Source organism: Rhopalosiphum padi, chromosome 3 (genome assembly GCF_020882245.1).
Source record: "Rhopalosiphum padi isolate XX-2018 chromosome 3, ASM2088224v1, whole genome shotgun sequence".
Classification (NCBI taxonomy): domain Eukaryota; kingdom Metazoa; phylum Arthropoda; class Insecta; order Hemiptera; family Aphididae; genus Rhopalosiphum; species Rhopalosiphum padi.
The window spans coordinates 16,015,276-16,037,617 of NC_083599.1; the positions used below are offsets into that span (position 1 = coordinate 16,015,276).

A 22,342-nucleotide genomic window follows, 5' to 3' on the forward strand; every position below is an offset into this window, starting at 1 on the left:
AATAATAAAAAGTGATCCCAAAATTAGTGTTTAATATTAATGCACAGATTACTATCCCAGAAAACTATAATGAGCCTGTTAATAACTTTGTCATTTTACTTAATATACAATAATTTTATTTATTCAATACGATAATAAAAATAAATAAATGTTAAGCAAATACGCATTTAATTCAGCTATAATAATAATTAAAATAATATTTGTGGTTGGTGGGTGAATTTTGCTCATATTTTTAAACTCGTTAAGAAAATATCATTCAGATCGAAAATTCAAGAGCCATCTAAATTTAAAAAATATATTTTTTTTTATGTTTAGTTAAAACATAATATTATGTATTTTGATATAAGGAAGTATAGATTACTTAAATACTTACCAAGTATGTTTCATATTACACAAATTATTTATTGTCTTACATTTTCTCCAGGCAATTTTTAAGTAAAATTCATTAAGATTTTTCACAATCTTTTAAAATTATATTTTGCTAAAACTAAATTACTTTATTTTCAGTTTCTATATAAATATTACCGTACAAAAGGTTTTATTTAAACTTCAAAAATACATTTTTCGTTTTCCTATAATTTAATACAAAATATAAAATAAAGGCTATTTATTTCATCCCGCTGCATTGTCAAAATATCAACATATTATACCTGTTATCATCTTGTATTCATACATTGTATGTTAGGTGTTAATAAAAATTACTATATAACTCGTTTCTTACCATATTTACGACCTAGCAACTCTGTATGATATAAATGAATGATCTCTTCAAGAATTTTGAAAAAAAAAATGCATAGTAATATATAAAATAATAATATTGACTCCGTCTTAGAAGTGCGTATTACTGAATAGTTATACGTTCATAAATTCTGGTTTAGCTTAGTTTAAAATATATTATATGAGTGAATTTACGCACTTGTAAGGTTAGATAAAATAATAGAACTATAGAACTTTAATACACACCTACAGGTGAAACGTCTTTGTAATACTTAATTTGATGTTATTTTTTGTCGAATGTCTATAAACATATAACATAATATTATTATTTGAAAGTAAATAAACATTTTGTTTGACAACTCATACGTTATGACATAAATACAAGTTGGGTTTTTTAACTGAAGATTCTGATATTTAACAATTATTACAACTTACTTTCAACATTAGGAACATAATATATTTTTACTAACCAAATTATTTTTTCCACAGTTTCACGGTTTCACCCATGTATACTGTATACATTTGTATAATATTATTATATTTGAGTTGTAAATTGTAACTACATACTGCAGGTATATTATGAAAAATCACATTTTTTGATCTACACCGCCTGAAACTTTCGGTATCCGTTTCAATGCAGTTGTATTCCAAGGATTCGAATAATGTCGTATACAAAAATATGTCTTTATATTCATGTAGGACAATTGCAGGTACATCCTTTAATGGCCTTTAGACAGAGCGGCAAAGCAAAAGATCTTTTGTGATGTGCATACGGTTGATAAAATAATATTGTCTTATTGACACTTGTTCGTATAATATGATAATATATGGCTCGTGTACCTTAATATAGGTATAATATTATCTTGGTTATAGTGCAATAAATCAATCGAACCGTAATAAATTGTAAATCATAATTTATTAATAAATGAAAAACGTGATGGTAAAACGTTTGAACGGATAATATATTTTATAATATACATATAATATACAGGTATCTATTATTATACAAGTATGGTCTGAGGAGGGCTATAATTTTTCTCGAAATCTGTGCGGCATTACGCCACCCACGTTTCTAATATTTGGACAATTCTAAATTCTTTAATTTTAGTATTCATTATGTAGGCGTTACATTTCTAACCTTTTACAATTTAAAAAAACACTTAAATAACAACCAACAGGTATATACAGTTTTGACAGTATATCATATTGTGTATAGACAAATACTTTTTTAAATACATGCCTAAATATTGTATGTACCTACCGATATAAGCCACTTATTGTTTTTGAAACTTTTCATTATTGACGTGTTCAATGTTATTAGGTAGGTATGTCTTTAAAATTAAACTGTTTTAATTTACAATACATTACCTATAATTATATAGATGTGCTATTAAACATATTACCATAGTTATAGACAACAATAGACTATTCATAGTCGTACTCGGAAATCGTAATATTGTTAATAATACACATTATAACAATAATATTGTTATTTTTTGAGTTATCGACGATAAATCTAAAAAATAAGATATCGACTATCACAAAACTATTGAACTGACCGAATAACAAAAAAATAAAATTATTTGGAAAATGTACACTATCGCATACTATAGTTTTTCGTCGAAACGAAAAAATAAATTATAGAGACGACATTTGGTAGTTATTATGCGATAATACGATGTCTATACAATATCAATATAATATTAACGGTTTATAATAATACATTATCATATAATACAGTTTACACTATTGTATCGTGGTCGGAGGTGACTCGTTAAATATAAAAGATTCAGTTTCTTTTGAATCTGTATTAACCGGAACTCGGAAGCAGAATATAATACAAATAAATGAAGATCGGTCCAATAATATAGTTGACACATAAAAGTTTATTCATACTTACAAAACAGCTTACTAAAAGGTAGAGCTGTCTTGGAGTCCCGGTGAGCGTGATGGTCGTACATATTATTGTGTTTTGGCCATAGCGTTACAATATATACTGAATGTGACACAAAGCCGGGGGGGGACTTAATATCTAGATCAGCGTGTATACAAAGTGTATAATATATATGTTACTATAATATTTACGTGTATTGTACATATTATATTTATTAACTATATAAATAATGGATGTAACGATTGTTACACTATATACGGGCGAAGTGGTGTTGTCACGACTTTTCCGTGTACCTACGCAGTACGTTAGATACCTACACCTACTGCAACGAATACGTGTCAAGACGATTGGTGAATTTTATTAGGGTTTTAGACATTTCCCCTCGAACCCCGAACGCAACGCACGTCCCGTCCCCTCCTCGTCGTTCGATATTTTCTTTTCAAAAACAAATCGTCGTCGCGAAAAACGATTAAACCTTATGCGACTCGGCCCCGCGAAAGCACGCGCGACGGCGGCTTCGTCGTCAACGCCGCGCGTTCTCGAAGACTCGTCGGAATAACAAAGTGTGGGTGTAGATTACGCGCGTGCGCCCAGAGGGGAAACGGCGGCGGCGGCGGCCGCGCGTATATGATATTATTATTATTATTATTACATTTTATAGAGACAAGAGTGTCGGTCGCCGGTCGCCGCCGGCCGGACCACACGCATTCAGCGCCACCCAATATCATGATATTACACACGTAGGTATAGTGTGTGTGTGTGTGTGTGTGTGTAAACGTATTTATATGTATATACGTATACGGACTCGAGGCGCGCAGGTGTCCGTGATTGCTGCCCGGCATTATTATTATATTATTATTATTATCGCTATTACTATATAATATTATATATATTTTCCCACCTTTGGTAATTTTTTTTTTCGTCTTTCACCGCGGCGTTAATTCTTTCTCTTTCCCGAAATAAATAGTAGCCGCCATATATATATATATATACGGTCACAATCGAGCCGATGATGACGGCGGGATCAATGGAAATCTCGTGTATAATATATATAATATATAATACGATATATTATATATTGTAATACACATCACCATAGGATCGACGACGCGCGTTATAACATTATAATATTGTCGATCCTCCGTGTATAGGTGTATATAATATATATATTACAGCGTTGTACAGGTATACAGCATCACTACAGTCTTCTATATACACACTTTATTGCGACACGCATCGGCGTGTATATACAATAATAATAATAACTTCGGCATTACGATATGATATAAAAGCACGAGGGTGTGCAGCACGCGACCGTCCTAATCCTCCGTCCACACCCTTACCCCCCTGTAAGTCAAAGATTTATTAAATTAAGCCATCATCCCCGTCACACGCCGGGCACCCGCCACCCACGGCATGCCCGATAATAGCACGTATACCTATATATTTATTGTAATAACGTGTTCCGTATGAGGGTATTATTATTATATATTATGTGGATATACGTGACAACCCTCGGACGTCGGCGTCGGGTGCTGCTGCGACAAAAACGCATCTTGTACAAAGAAAGCGTATTATATATCTGTATACGAGTACGCAATATATATACACGTTTACGTGGGAAAGGTGTTCGTTAAAGCGAATATAAAAACGTTAAGGAAACGAATTGTATATGTATATGTTTTTAAAATCGTTATACGGGGAAATGGCTCGGTGGTAAGCGCCGCTCGCGCCCCCATCGCCATCACCACTTTTTCGATTCGCTTTGATTCGCCGCCTACGCTGAAATCGGGACATTTGTATATTATTATATTTATTATTATTATTATTAGGTATAGGTACTATGGTTATATTATTATTGTTATTATGGGGGTGAAACGCGGGCCGCGTGCATCCCCAAGCCTCCGTTTTTAAATCAATCGGCTCTCCATTGTCGTCGGCGCGATGACGTTTTTATCACTCGATATCCAATAATTTAGAGCTTCACGGTCGAATCGGTTACCTGGTCAATGGTACGTACAGTTATTACAGAGTGTCGGCACTGCTGTTGACGGTGCACAAAATCATCTATTCATTCAACATACATATTATAATCTACATAACTATATACAATGCGAGTATATGTATATAAATAAAAAGCGATTTGCGTGTATGTGTGTTTGTGTGTAAGCTATCGAACTCATTTTCTCGGTTTCTGAAATTTGGTACATGGAGTTTAAAAAGTGGTAAATCCATGGACTACGGTCATATAATTGTTCACGTGCAACGCTGTAGGTTAGGTTATTTAACAAAAATTGTTATACTACGTTTTTATGGAGCTTATAGATTTGGAAAATAACGAACCGGCGCCAAATTTTAAACACGTTTTATTTCTTGAGGCTCGAGTTTTCTTTATTTAATTTCTCTACCCCAATTGATTGATGTATAGGATGAATCACACATTCCAAGTCACGAAAATCGAATACTTTTTTGTTTATGTAAAGGGTTTATATAAGTCACAGAAATAAAATTTAAAAATAAATGTTAATAAAGACTATACGACCTGCAATGCATTGCTATGGAATTTTAATTACATAATATATAATTTATTGTTTGTTATTCAAATATATGTATATCAAAAGGCATTGTTCAAATAATGTCTGTGCCTTTTATAGAATAAAAAAAAAATAATTCACCGATTTTGATAAAAATTTCTAACATTGTTCTTACGGGCGGTGGTAAACTCTCCCGATTTTTAATAATAGTAAACTCTCCCGGGTCAACATTTTCAAACTGAAATATACATTAAAATTCAAAGTTGCAATAAATTAAACAAAACAAGTAAAAACCGTAATACAAAAAATAATGAAAAAACTATATCTCAAAAAGTATTAGATTAGAAATAGATACCATATAAGTTTTTTTAAATGTGTATTTATAATATCAAAAAAAAAATATATTTAATTTAAACATTTTTATTTTATTATATATTTTGTATTTATTTTGTATCTAAGATTTATATTTTATTTTATGAATTTTTATTTTTTATTGTATTTTGACTATAATATTATAGCTCATAGTAGCTAAAGGCAGTAGTTTATATTATTATTATTATTATATGATTGACTATTTTTAAATGAAACTTAAATTAATATTAGATTTATTTTATGAGTTTTATTAAATTAAATAAGTAGTACTGAAGACCCGGGAAAGTTTACATATTTCCGTCAGGTATAGTACTGGAGTAGACCCGGGAGAGTTACAATCGCCCGTTCTTACAGACATCGGACAAATTTAGATAGTTATATGTATAGTTTGAACAACTTTTGAAAATATTCTCAACGCTGAAGGCAGATAGTCCATCTCGGAGTATATATATACTGATGCCGATTTGACCGTGAATTGCAGAGTTACACAAAAGCCGAGATACGCACTTACGCACAGCGTCGTATCTGTTAATATTTTCACGTAGTCGGGTCATACGACTACAGTAATACATTATAATAAACATATTAAAATATATAATAATATATATTATATTATTTATGCGCGCACGCGATATCCACCGACTTTAAACCGGTTCCGTCTACGTAACAATAATATGATAAATCTGTGGTGTGGGTACGCCGTGCGCGCGTTCCACGACGGTTTTAATGATATTATAATATGTATGATAATATTATTATTATTATTATATTATGTACGATTTGTATATTGTAACGTTATTTTTACCGCCGCGCGTGTTATAAATTCGAGAGAGCGAAAAAAAAAAAATTATAATAATAAAATGCGAGTTCACAATATTATTATTATTATATACAGGTACGCCGTAGTGGCCGTACGCGTCATAATACACTATTACTACATAACATTATAATGTGATATACCTACTGATGATATGTATTGGATAGGTACGGCAAGTGATGTGCGCGTATCGGAAATTAACAGAGTGTACGCTATTATATAGGTACATTTTTTTTTTTATTATTATTATGATAATACGATATTATATAGGTATAATACTCGCACGGAATCGTAACGAATGATCGTAAATTTTTTGTGACGTGGTAAATCGTTAATGTTTAATATGCAGCAGATACCCGTGTTTTATTAATTATATAGCGATATTATTGTATAATATCGTACCGCCTCGCGAGAACGCGCGTCTGCGTCGCTGGAAAACAATGTTGCACACTTGGTATTATAATATGTATCGTTTACGCGTTGCTTACAATAGTTATATACAATGGACTCCGTGACGAATAAATCGCTTATAAATTATAATATACTTGTCGACTGAGATTCCATCGAGTTTTTCGTTATTATGTATTAAATCGCGCAGACATGTTTTGTAAACGCGTATATAGGTATATGACTTGCATAACCTACACGCAACATAGCAAATTTTTGTTGAGCAGTTCCGATTTTGTGTAATAAGTTTTAACATTATATAGAGTGAAATTATCTATAATCAAACGTAATGGTTACGATCGTTAACTATGTGTATTTCAGAGGTCGGCAATTAAATTCTTTGACGGTCCGGATATAATTTTAAAAACGATTTTCGAGGGCCAGAAAACATTTCAATATTTGTTAATAATTGTTATTTTATCGTGACTATATTATTATGTAAACAGCGATAAACGATGAACACCGTCGTTTAATCTCCAAATATGCGGTAAACCTGCAGCATTAAAAAAAAAATTTTCGGCGGTCTAGTTATTTCCCTTCCAATGGATTTGGTCCGCGGGCCACCCATTTTCCGACCTCTGTATCTAAGTGTTTTTCTTTACGATATCTTAGTTTTTAAACAAGTTATGAGTAGGTATGTAAAATATTATAATTTAAAAATTCTCATAATTTTCTTAAAAATTAAAATGTCGATAAAAATCCACGATAGAATAGGTACACTGCAGTTAGAATACTTATTATACCTTAAGTTTGATAATGGGATAATTATTGATACTACTATTAAAGCTATAACTATACAAAAATAGAAGCGGAATTAAGTGTTTTCATTAATTGTATTTGTCTAATACAAAAAATAATAAACGATTACAATACGATATAACAAAAACTGGATAAAAATTTTTAATACACAACAATGCAGTACACAGACTTTATAACGGGTAGACGACTGCAGACAGTTATATTATAGTAATATTTACTCGTAGAATGTTGAGAAATTTTTTTTCAAAAACAAAATAGAATGACGATTGACAAATACAAATAGCAATAAACAAGGTCACAAGGATTGGTAACAAATGCATTATATTTTATCTTTGACGAGGCGGATTACCAGTATGAAAATTTAATATATTGTCATAAAGTAAATATGTCACGCATAAAACGAGAGAAAAAGTAACTGAAACTGTGTAGCTGAGAGTCATAAATACATAAGATATAGTTAAGGGATTCCTATAAATTAATGTGATAATAATATCAGTAGTAATAATTCTGTATTTTTTATTCTAGAAACAAAATGTATATATAGACAAGTGTACTATGAACATAAGATGGAATTTTAAGAACGAAAGAAATATGAACGAACCTGCAATATTATTACAGTATTAGATGTAAGCAAGTCGGTATAGTCTAATCGCCAATATTATTTCAATGTGAACCCAATAAAATTTAGCATTTAAGTCAAAATTAATTGATAGGAATACCTACTGTCATCTTATGAACGCCACGGACGAAGATACGAATGCAGGAAATGGAGACAACAAAAGACAAACACATCACATTGAAGACGGGATTAAGAATACTAAAACTCATAAAAATTAATAATCTATAATTATATGCTTTACTGCAAACTATACCTATAGTAGTATAGTGTTACTTAAGTTAATGTTAAGCTATGCCCAATGCAACATAATATTTGTAAAAGTATAAGGTATGTTAGCGCATTATTTGTTTCTTTTCTTAAGCTCACGTGCAATATAGACAACAAGTTTTCACTCAAAATTATCTTTTTTTTTATGTTTTTGAGGAATCTTTAAGTTAAATCACCATTTAAAAAGCTTAAAAGAATAATATTTTTAATTTTTATGAGATATACATGACGATTTGTTTAATATTTTTTATTTTATTTTTTTTTTATTAATTTTAAGAGGCAAGCTCTTTAACACGATATATAATAATATAAGATAGGAATCAGAATAACCAAATATAAAATACACAATACTTAATTTAAATCAATAGGTGCTGAATATAATAATAAAAACGTATAATATATAAATACATAATAAGATATTAGTTTGAAAATAGAATATTATGTAGAGCTTTCATCCTAAAACTTTCGCGGGACATTCAAAAACAAATCGGTACATATGTTTTACTTATAAAAAGGTACGAAAAATAAATTTTAATTTCTAATAGAATATTTGTGAGTACAATTACCAGTTTTAATTAATACATTTGAACATTCAATATTAGTATCAAGAATATGATAAATAAATATGACGGTGTCGGTTAACTTACGTCTTACTTCACATAACTGAATAAAAATTGTATCTGCTACTAAAAAGAGTCAATAGAGATAGGTAAGTTTAAACGAAAAGCAATAGATTTTAAGAAGTTATTCTGAATATTATTAACGCGTTTGGCAGTCGGATTTTATCCCCAGATAAACGAACCAAACTTTATACTAGACCTAACGAGAAAAAAGTATAGCATTTTTTAGCTTATGAGCGTTTTTAAGTTCACTAGAATTCCTTAACATAAAACCTAGCATTTTAAATGCTTTATTTATAACTATATCAGTGTTATTAAAATATATATATATATATATATATATTAGCAAAAAAAAACACCAAATCTCTATTAGATTCAATTCTGTTAATAATAATATTATTAATTTTATAATTTAAAATTATAAAATATTGTTTTTCAATATTAACTGGTAATAAAATTGTGGTTACACCATGAACTAAATTTATTCAAATTTGCTTGAGCATTAATGACATCATCTTAATTTTTAATTATTGATAATAATTTTGTATTATCGGCGAACATATACATTGACTAAAAAATTAAAAACAGATGGTAAATCGTTAATGTACAAATAATAAAACAATAAAGGCTCTGGGGTACACTAGAGCTTACAAAAATAACATTTCATAGAGAATACGGAAATTAAACTATTTTATTACTTTTTTTCCTATTGTTGAAACATTATCTATAATTATTTAAATTCTTTAATTAAATGTTCACATTTCATTTTTATATTATAAAGGATCTAATTCCGTTAAATTGTTTATAAATAAATATATATACCACTACAACAAAAAGTTAAATAACTCAATATTTACTCTTTCACATTTTAGTTCAGATAACTATGTCTTTTCAAAAAATAATTTACTTAGTATTCTATTTGAAAAAAAATTTCTTTCAACAGTTTAGACATCATAAAAAGTTCAAAGAATCAAAATGTGATATTATTAAAATAAAAATTTAAGTGAGCATCAATCATGATAATAAGTCATTGGTTTACTCCAATATATCCATAATATTACCATTATTCTATTCCACATAATAGACAATTATTTTTAAATAAATATGATACCTATATGATATATAAAAAATATTTTTTCTAGTTATCATATAAATATGCAAAAGTGATGTAATGAATTTCATGGAGATTCAAATTTCAAACCGTCGCTCCCTGTAAATACTAAATACACAATTGCTAAATACAATAATTATATAACAAATAGATAATTACCTATATTAATATTATCACTTGATTTAATTAGAGTAGGTAAAATTTTAATTTTTAATCCAATATTTGTCAATCATATCTATTTTTAACAATTAATTAATAATTAATAATTTTAAATATAAACATTTGAACAAATGATGCTAGATACTATAATTTTATTCACTATTACATTTTTAACAAAATATTTAAATTTGTATAACATTACTTGTTTCCAAACCATTATCCGTAAATACATGATAAAACGTGTAGGTAAAATATTTTAATATTTAAAATAAATATAAATATATATTAAATATTATAGCATTGTAACTTTTGTAGCTACATATAGCTACCTCTACCTACAGCTATTTTATTGTTAAACATTTAAAAAATGCATAACATAAATTTTAATCGCAGTCTTGTAAGTAGATGCACTATTGAGAATAATAATGCATATTATTCCTTAAGTTTGTTTTAAGATAAAGAAGATAACAAAAAAGTTTAATTTTTGAGTTGACATACATATTAATATATTATTGTAATTGAAAACAATAAAATATAGCTTATATTACCTACATTTAATTACTATAATTACTAAAATACTCTTTGATTACTTAGCACTGTGCTTGTTATTGATTGTATTAAATAGCATATGTTTACATAAACTGAAAAATTAGTATTTACTTCAATGTACCTATGTCATGTACTATACATGTACTTACGGGTAATTTTTCCAAGAAATAGTTATGAATGAAACTTGAGTAAATCATACTTGACATTTTACATTTACAATACGCCAATGCACATATAATAATATATATTAATCCTGACATAAACTGTGGTTATAGACATTTTATATTAAAAAAAAAAAAAAAAAATGCATTGAAATCAGGTATCAAATAAAGCGTTTAAAAGGCACTATAATTTTTGGAGGTTTTGCACACCGCATTTTACATAACATAAATAGGTATATGTGTATTGTATTACAATGTCACTTCGGGCAGTCTATACCCACATTTTTGTTCGATTATCTTCGGATTTGGTGTGTATCCTGTTTATAATTTACTTTTATAGGTGACTTATTCAGAAAACTTAGCCCGTGTGAAATCGTTTAACGCGCCCACAGAACCAAAAAAAAAAAAAAAAACGGGGAAAAAAAGAAAGAGATAAAGGGTCGTCGAAAGGGCGATCGTTTGATTAATCGTCGAGTGGTCTCCGTCATCGACGCCCTGTATACCGCAGCAGTGTTAGCAGTGTATAGGGATTGGACACAATATGTTTAATATATTATAATATGCGTGGGCGATATTCCGCGTACCACCGTGATGGAATTATCATCATACTCGCTACTATATTTTTATTCCACAATAGCAAAAATAACCTATATAATATTGAATTGCATGTCATGCATATAACAATAATATATAATATATCAATGTATACACATATATGCCTACTACGCTCGTGTATATAGCAACCTAAACTAATTGGCGCGTTACACTGCGTAGTATATATATATCGTTTGTACGCGGCACATTATAATACGCGTAGAAGAGACACGTGTATAGGTATAATAACGAATAAACCGAAACGAAATAAAATAAAACGAATTATATCGACATACGTATTTGCCAGCAATAGAATTTCACATATTAAAAATCCCTCATAAATATAATATATATATATGTATATATATTACTAAAAAAATACATCGTATAAATAATTTTGTAAAATTAGCTACCCCCTTGAACAACCTACAGATTCGCTACTGGTATATAAATAACATATTATAATATTGGTTATAATATGTTATAACAACGCGGTGGCGATTACCCTATTTATTCCGTTCGATCGAGCAATCGACTAGTTGTTGTTGTTGTTGTTGTTCGATGACTTTCTCGGGACTCACTCCTCGAGTATTCGTAACTAACGCTTCCGGTGTGTTCACTACCTGCAACGTATTAAATATTGTATTATTATTTCACCCGTCAATCATGCGGATGCGACGGTGGTGGTGTTGGTGGTATTAATTATTCTATCTACGACGATAAATCGGAGATGAAAAAAAAAAATTAAAAATATAAACGGATATAAAATGTGTGAGTATACTCACTATAGTGATAGAGAAATAAATTTATCAACAGATTTATACGCGAATCGAATGTAATTAGTCGAACGGTTGTGGGTCGTGGCCACTGATTACCAACAAAATACTCAATATATCGATTTATCTATTTATTAGTAATTTTTAATTAATATAACCGTTTAGTTCGAGAGATAAATAAATTAATAATTATAGTTTGGTATAAAAATGTTAGTTTTACTTAATCTATTTCTTGGCAAAATATTTTTAGTTTCTACCAAAACCCATGTAAATATATTGTTAATAAATTAATGTCTGCAAATTAATAAGTATAAAAAAACTATACTGATTTAAAGGCAAATGTCATTGAAGCCATAACTTATTAAAAAAAAAAACGTTACGTTTTTTAATTATTTAGTATATTTTTGTGAGACTAAAAAAAAATATAAAACGAATAACAAAATATAGATAAAAATTAAAAGCATACGAAAATGAAAAACTTAATCTGCGTACACATCATATAACAAACATTTTGCAATCGTATTTAGTCGTACGTTCGCCAAAAAATGTTTCGTCAGATCTTAGCTAGGACGCAGCTTTGAAACAACATTTTAGATTTTAAGCGTAGTGAATTCTAATTATTATTTTATGTTTTACGTTTGATATGCCTGAAGACACTTTTTGCAGTAAAAATATTGCTCCATTCTTCAACTTCAAGGGTGATTGCTGGTCAATTGGATCTAGTTGGTAATTTTTTTATAAAAGCTTCCTCATAAGTTGTTTTTTAAGAACATCATGGAAATTATATTATATAATTATTAAGACTTCATACATTTTTCAATCTTTATAGCAAAGGCTTCAAATTGTAATAAAATATTCCTCAAAAGTTTTTCTTACAGTAACATAAATATAAGAGATGCACATAATATTATTATGTACACAATTTTGTTTTGTATACTTATTTACATATGAAGTTAAAATTTTATTCAAAGTTGGATATTTGATTTAATTATAAATTAACAACACATTGACAGATAGTTAAATTGAATGAAATAATATCATAATAATAAATAAATATAGTATATACATATATTATGATTTATTTTTGAAGAAAATAACTAACCGTATTACCATTGATTATAAATACTATAGTATTTATAATCAATGGTATTACGTATACGATTTCCTATATAGTTAATAAATATTATCAACTTTTGGTATCAAAAAATAATTAAACGATAAATAGCTTACTTTCATTGCAATACATTGTGTACTCGTCAAATGTGCTATTACAAAACGATAATTGTTGATTAGATAAATCGTCGGATACAATTGGATTTCCTGTAACTGTAAATCGAAAAAAAAATCATCCCATAACAATAATCCATATTATAATGGTTGACAATATTCCTAATTTACTTTGAAATGGAACACATAATTTTTCATCTAATACATTTGCCCAATTGTTCTTATGCGAATATGTAATTTTTTCATACGGCGTGATGCCTTGAATTCCTTTTTGTGTCACCATGTACCATTGGCATCTGTACCATAAGTCTTGAATTTTCCCACTCCCTGAGTTGTTATTAAACAAAAAAATACCATTGTTATTGTAGGCTATGTAATGTTATTTTCACTTAAATTAATCTTTTAAAATGAAATTATAAGTGTTTTTAGACATTTTTTCCTTATTAATAATTATTCTCATGTAACATTCTTAAAATATACAAGTATACATAAAGCATTTGAAAAATAATAGAATTCATAAACCTACATGGTTTTAGATGATTTATAATTTTAATATTTTATTACTATTCGAATTGTATAGGTACGGTGAAAAAATTAATAATGAAATCAGTCTGAATGTAAATTTTTGTATTAATATATAAGCCCATAATCAACACAATTTAATATATTAGACTTTTTATCTTTAACTATTCTCTTTATAATATATTTTATTTTTTTTATATGGCCCCATCGCCCCAAATTATATGGTTTTAATAGGTACACTTAGTTATACTTGCCCATATTGTATAAGATATTTCTTGTGTTTTTTGTTAACTTTTTAGATGCCTCGTCGAATGTAAAAAATATTACTACATCCCCAACGTTAACCATGTGATCAAGCCATTCGTCTAAATTAGAACTATTATACTCATACGTATCAAAGTTTTTTACATCCATGATGGTATATGTAGTTGACTCTATCACAGCTACGTTGATACCACGACCACCTGCAGTTCGGTTGAATGACATAACGCTAAATAAATTTAAAAAACTGCATATCATTTTTATACCAAATACTTATTATTATGAAAGTAAAAAATATTTATTATTTTATTTTTGATATTAAAACAATATTTTTGTATACGATTCCGAATCCATTGTTTGGAGCCGACGCAAACAATTTAAAGGGGGGGGGGGGTATATTATATAAAATTGATCACTGTTTACTAAAACTTGAATCATAGCAAGAAAATATTAGGTTTGAAATTTATTAAATATTTATAGAACCTAATGATCGCATGATTGCATGTACCTAATGATTAATAGATATGAAAATCAATAAAAATTAAAATAATTGTAAAACTATTATTATAAATGATTAACGATAATTATAACGATAAGTATTTTAAATTTAAACTACGACTATTAAATGTCATACATTTTTAAAAATACAGTTTTAATACATACTATTTGCCCATAATACACAACCTCGGAAAGTCGGTTTTATTTTTTCCTGTATATATATGAATTGGAAAAGCATTGTCTGAGCAAATGGTTTGTAATCCACAATTTGGTAGAATTTCGATTACTTCAATTGTTGGTTTTCCGTTATCATATCCTAAAATTACAAACATAAATTAATTAGTAATCTGAAAAAAATTTTATTAATAAACTATTACTTTTTAGATTTTAAATTAGTTCAAAAAATTGTTATACATAATATTGCCGATTTAAATAAAACACTAATTAAGTATTCCTCATCAAAAAAATATGTTAATACTCATTATGAAATAAAATTAATCTCGGTAGGTATAGTATTTTTGATACTAAATATTATATGTACATATATTAGTTATTAACCGTTAAGTTAATAATTGACTGATTATAGTAGGGCAAGGACTGCATTTGCATATTTTTTCTTCTTAACATTATCGTATGCTTAGTAAGTATAAAATACATTTCACAACATTTGTGATCAATACTTAAAGTTTTTAGTGTATATTTTTACATATTTTGACATCTTTGGATTTAAATTTTAAAGGGTATATTTTCGATTACAAGAACATATTTTGATAGTTTATCGAAAATCAAGTACTTTGGTAAATATTTTTCATGAATCAGTGCAATTCTAATAATAGGTAAGATATAGATATAGGAGAATTATTCAACAATTATTTTTAAATTTTTTTTTTTTTTTTGTTTAATTAGAGTACAGCATAATAAGAATAATACCCATGCATTGACTGTATAACAAAATTAATAACAATATAAATAATATAATAAAAATAATTTAAATTAATCAATTATTTAAACAATACAAATAATTATTAGTGTTAATGATCAATTGTCTTGATTGCAATTTATAACAACGTGCATTTTTAAATTTTAAAATTCAAAGGATCGACATTCTATTGTAAAATTGTTTTATAACGACCGGAAGATCTCTCAACTTTGATTAGTGTTATCTGACAATATTACATGTTAAGTATGTCTGAAGGATAAATTATATTGCAGCCGATAAAATTGTACCTAGAAATAATTGAAAAATATAATACTATATAGTAGTTTAACACAAAGAGTGTTGTTGAGTTTGTCAGCGTGGAATTCGTATTAAGCCCCACGTAAAAAATATGCTCGGTCGACACCGCTGACCCGACGACACAAGTCGTAACTATTGGTTTACTTATGACTTATGAGAAGTTTTGAATCACTCTGTAATCTAATGGAAACACGTTTTATACATCAAAAAGGCACTCAATGTGTTAAACTGCCAAAATTGTCTAAATACCCATGTAAGAAAAAAATAGAATAATTTATTGAGAAGTATATAAAAACATGTATTTATGAAAAAATTTGTAGAATATAGCTCGTTTTACCAAAAATCTTATGAAACGAATTAATCACTTGTCGAAATTAATTTATCACGTCACATATAAAATATTACGTATTTACATAATATAAATTGAAGAAATTGAAGTTATTATAACAATAGTCCCTGTCCCTATAAGCATGCGTTTAAAATCAATAAATTAAGCTTTAGAATTAATTAAAAATATAATACTTACAAACGTGGGTATCATACTATGTACTTAAATGGTATATCATTAATTATAAAAGTGAACTAGACTAATTGATTAAATTTATTCGATGGATAGAAGAATTGTTTATTGTAGGAATAATAATATAATACAGCAATTCCACACTACTGAAGATGAATTCATTAATGAGTCTACGTTAAAAATGATGGCTTATAAACTAGTATTTATTTTTATATTTTTAACAACATATAATATTATAATATAAATGTGCAATAGCGTGTCATATTACGAAAATTATTTAAAATCTTATGAAATTGTTTTGTATGAATATGCGATTTACGTATATAATACCTACTTATGCAATTGGAATATTATGCGTATATACATAGTATACACACTAATACACTATAAACAAGTTATTTTATAAATTAAATATTTAATTACGCATAAAGTTTACGTATTTACCGACCGTATAACGTTTTAGTAGAGTTCCATGAAGTCTTCATGATCGATATGGAAGATTTTTCATTCTTCAAGTGGAAATAATCCATGTAAACCGACTTGTATAGTAAGACAACCATTACGATGATCAAGCAGATAACGAATCGGAATGACGGACCTATTTTAATATATAAAAAAAAAAATAACACATCAGGATATCAAAGAAAAAATAACATTATTTCCGTGAAGTTCACCATCGTTCGTATTGGCTTACTCGACAGGATGTCGCAGAGCGAATCGTCCTTTCTCGTTCTGTTGTTACCATGATCACTTAGACTATCGCCGGCCCCGTTTCTCAAGTCACGTACAACCGGCAACAGGCTCAATGTGTCCTTTCTCTTATATTTTCTACTAAAATTCCTAATAAAACAAACATATTTTTTAAATCTTAACTCTTAAGTAATAATGGCTAATTAATATTTAATACAAATACAAATGTGGTAATAATTAAAAATAATAATTGAACATACGCAATTAGCAATTTATGTAAGTAAATACATTATACTGTGTAAAATAATAATATAATAATAATAATAAATTATTAAAAATTATCTATATTCAATGATATTTGTTATTAGTATTATTAATATAGTAATTTTTTTATTTTAAAATGAAGAAAAATTTACTTTTAATTAGATTTTTACTTAATGTTTAAATTGTATCGTATTTATTGTTAACATAAACAATTCGTTCTGCTTTATAAAATATATTGAGTGTTGGTACACCGACATTGAGTAGATAACTATATAGTCTATAATGGCTGTATTCAATTTTAATTCAATGATTAATTATTGTGTACGAAAAACGATAAAGATCAATGAGCTTATATTTCTAATAATAATGTTTTAAATATTTATATTGCTATTATTAATTTATTTTTATAATATAAATATAGCAGGTTTAAGTTGAACTAATTTTTGTCAAAAAAAAAAAAATCGCTTATTATATAAAAATTATTATAATAATAACATTGCATACACGAGTAATATTACTAGCTACGTATTTTATCTTAAAGTCTAATATTTACAGTAGAACGATTTAAAAAATTTCATTCCATGGTATAAATAGCTTAAGTATCTTGATAATTTATTGTATTTTATTGTGTTATAAAAGTTGCAAAGTAATATGTTAAAACGAGAATAAAATCTACATGAGATCAATATATAACAACAAACAGCTGGAGTACCTCAACCAAAAAAAAAAAAAAAAAATATAAAAATTTGGAGGAGCGGTTAAATGCTGTTGTAAAAGGATACGATGAAACTAATAAAAATAAATATTTAAAATCAATAGTACATAACTTGATATTATAATAAGTATATTAATTTTGAATATAGTATTTTAATATTTATTTAAGCATTGTTTAGTTAAATTTTTTTGTGTTCTTTAAATGTTAATAATAATTGTATTGTATTAATATCTAAGCAACTTTTATTAAAAAAAAAAAAGGTTTAAATTTTCATTTAATATTGTATTTTATCATAGATTATTTTCGCGGGGATATTTGTTTTTGGGATATTTTTACAGGGATGCTATGGCGTGTCACTGTCAAAGAAAGCGCCCTCAAAGTTTAAGGTTAAATCTATTCACTGTTTCAAAAACTGACACCAGGCACAGAAAAAAACCCACTTTATTGTAAAACCAAGAACTACAATTTAAAACAAATATAATGACAATACAATATATTATCATTCATTCGTCGAAATGCAGATTATAAAAACCTTCTGATACCATGACTTTATATTAATTATATATTATGACTAATACATGTTTTATATCATCGCTATTCGCTACTGTTAGTTTATTATTATTATATATTATATGATTAGTGATTATCTGATCAGTGATATCAGAGAAGATAAACAATAATTGTTAGAAAATTAGTGGCCCAGCAGTAATTTGTTCACACTTAGATTTTTTTATCTTTATCTATTATTCATAAGTCCAAAGTCTGACAATCAAACATAGTATATTTACTTTTTATAAAATTATCACTGCGGATTCTTTTTCAATATCGATGATTACATACTTTAATAGTTAATAAAATCCTTTAATAAGACTATTTTTATGATATTATTAAAATTGTGTTAGATACCAATGTCCCATTGTATTAAGTTTATTTTAAAATTAAATTTAGATAATTAATAATATTTTAAATAAAAGTAAAATCAAAATATAAAAGAACTCGTCCATTATGACAAATATACAACATATTATTATACTGTATTATATTATTTCATAATTAATACTTAAAATATATAAATAATAATATTATTACAATTATTTAGAACCTTCATTTTTACTATGTACGTGATTACATGAGTTGTATTACTTGTATTGGATTAACATTTATCATAGTATTTTTTAAAGTTTTTACCTATCAAAATAACTTTACTATTATAGATACTTGAAAGTTTAAACGTTTATTATATATGTATAGTATTTGATAAGCTATAGTACTATTAGTACTTTATCAACTCACAAATACTATTATATCTCAAAGATTATTTTAAATTTAATTACAATATTAATTATAATTATTATAACTTTTAGTCTATACCATGATAATAATAAGAGTGGGAACTTTCAGGTACCTATATTATAAGAGTTCTGGTCGATTATATTGTAAGCTTGCATCAAAAGTACAATACATGGTCGATATGCCTGTAATATATGAATTTATTATGTAATTGTGTAAATGTTTTACATTTGTATTGATATAGAAAAATAATAAACATAATAAAAAAATAGGAGTCTACTATGACAATAATTAAATAATGATCTAATTTTAAATAAAAGTGAATATTTGATAAATTTATACTAGGGTAATATTAAATCCCAATAAAATATGATTTTAACAAAATTAAATTAAATTTATAGTATCATAGAAACACGTGTATAATTTTGATTATAAACTATATACAGTAAGTTGTTCGTAAACAGTATTCATAATAATTTAAATATTTAATTTTTTCATAATTACATATGAATGTATTTTCACGTATTACAAATTTATAATTTATTACTGACTTTTTATGTTAATTATTAACTTTTAATTGTTATTTATATTTAAATAAATCGTAATTAATATGATAAATAATAATATAACTTTATAAATTGAATATACAGCAACTAATGTAAACAATTAACGCTTCTTATAATAATATCTAGTTTAATAGTTTGCTGTTTAAAATTTAAATAATATTATTTGATTTATAAATGTTAAGGCACCTTATAGGCAATTTATTCGACATTAATACAAGTAGTCTTGCAGTACTTGCATCAAAACCCATTAAACATTTTTATCGGTACTTCACGTAGTTTATAATACTTAATGTTACAAGTTTTTAATGTATAAAAAAACTTTATTATATTAACGTCAAATTAGGGCGTACAAAAACGTTTACTAATAAAATGTAAATACTAAATAGCTATAATCTTTATTTATACACCGATACTTTGATTGATTTATTTATACTACTTAATTTAGGAACCTACTTAACATAATATCATTCTTCTTTTATAATAACGACAGAACAAATAGCAACACGGCAAGGGATGTATATTTTAAGAATTGGCGTAAAGAGACAAAAAAATCCACTCAATCGTACAATTTATATAATAAAATTAACAATGATGTAAAAAAAAAAAATTTCGTCATACAATGTGAAAAGTAGAGGTTAGATCACTTCCGGTGCTTAATACGATTAAAGCATTTATGTTAATGACAATGATAATAATATTAATTATGTTGAAACAATTAAAAAATATAATGTTAAATGTTAATTATATAAGAAATAAGTGAATGGAGTTATGAGAGGATTAAAACAAAACCAGTTTCTTAAAATCAGTAGCCTCCTCAAAATCAACTACATGAAAAACAGCCCCCTGTTGTACGTCGCCATAAATGTGATTTTGATTACCGCTATTCTCGATCAATAAAGAATCGTCACTTCAAAAAATATATCGTAAACACTATTTTTGGATTAACGTTATACATTCGTCGAGTGCATACCTTTATTATTAAAAATAATTATTATTAAGTACAACGTTGTCGTCCGATACTCCGTGTATACGCAGTTTCGTTGTTCACAATCGTTCGTCGATCGTCATCGCAACTATGACGCTTGTGTACGTAACTAGCGTGTACGGCGTTACACACGATAAATATCAGTATGAAAAATACGATAGAAGCGATACCTACCCCCCCCCCCCCCCAAAAAAAAAAAGGAGAAATCTGAGCTGACAACTAACGCGACCTATTACGGGCCATCGGAGAGCACGCCGATCGAATAGCATAACGTACGACTAGACCTATAATAGCGCACAGTGTCCTGCTTATACACCTGGTATACAGACTATACCAGCGGTGGCCAGCGAGAAGATACTCGCGAGCCACCAAATATATAATAAGTCATAAGTACATAAATATAAGTATAAATAAATTCATATTAAAAATTTTTTTTTGTAAAAACGTTACGATAAGATGTGAGCCGCGAAAGTCTATGACGCGAGCCGCGGTTTGGCCACCCCTGGACTGTATACAGTATATACAGTGGCGCAACTGAGGGAGGTGTTTTCGCCTTCCCCCCCTTAGAACCGTAACCTAAGTCCATAGTGTATACTAACAAATGTTGAAATGTATTGGGGAACTACTGTACATACACGCTACTGGCGGACACCTCCCTTGAAAAAATTCTGGTTGCGCTACCACGACGCTATAATGTAATACGTAAATCGCGCATTGTCCCGATGATATCGTCGCCGACGGCCGCGTACAATCATAATAGTGACGATTCGCGCCTTTCGAAACGCATGTCCTATATGGCCCGGCTGTCATAAACCTATATATTATAATTACATAGACCTATATATTACAATAGGTATACCTATAATATTATATGTACGGTGTGCACGCGTGCGGCTTACCTGCTGATCATGTACCGGTGGCTGTACACGGAGTAATACTTGGTCGGCATGTCTCGGCCCGTCGTGTCAACGGGTTAGCGGCCCGCTGTTACCGATGTTTTCGAACTAAATCCACTGATAAGAAGGTGCGTGTTGACATCGAACAGTATAGTTCTGTTATCACGCGCGGTCTCCGTCGCGGCCGAGTCGACGCCGCGCAGTGGTGGGCGGCGGTTGTCGAAAGCCGCACGCGGTGGCGGCGCGCGGATATCACATAATATAAATATATATAT

General features: G+C 28.1%; 1 protein-coding gene across 1 annotated transcript; it reads right to left on the minus strand.

Annotated features, from left to right (window-relative positions):
• Positions 1 to 8,804: 8,804 nt before the first annotated feature.
• On the minus strand, positions 8,805 to 22,287 carry LOC132927307 (protein FAM3C-like). The gene is made up of 8 exons (XM_060991819.1): positions 22,071 to 22,287; positions 17,356 to 17,501; positions 17,110 to 17,259; positions 15,070 to 15,220; positions 14,400 to 14,635; positions 13,795 to 13,950; positions 13,627 to 13,722; positions 8,805 to 12,243 (listed from the first exon to the last, which is right to left on the minus strand). The coding sequence occupies exons 1-8, from the start codon at positions 22,118 to 22,120 to the stop codon at positions 12,131 to 12,133; spliced, it is 1,098 nt and encodes a 365-aa protein (XP_060847802.1). The 5' UTR covers positions 22,121 to 22,287; the 3' UTR covers positions 8,805 to 12,130.
• Positions 22,288 to 22,342: the final 55 nt, after the last annotated feature.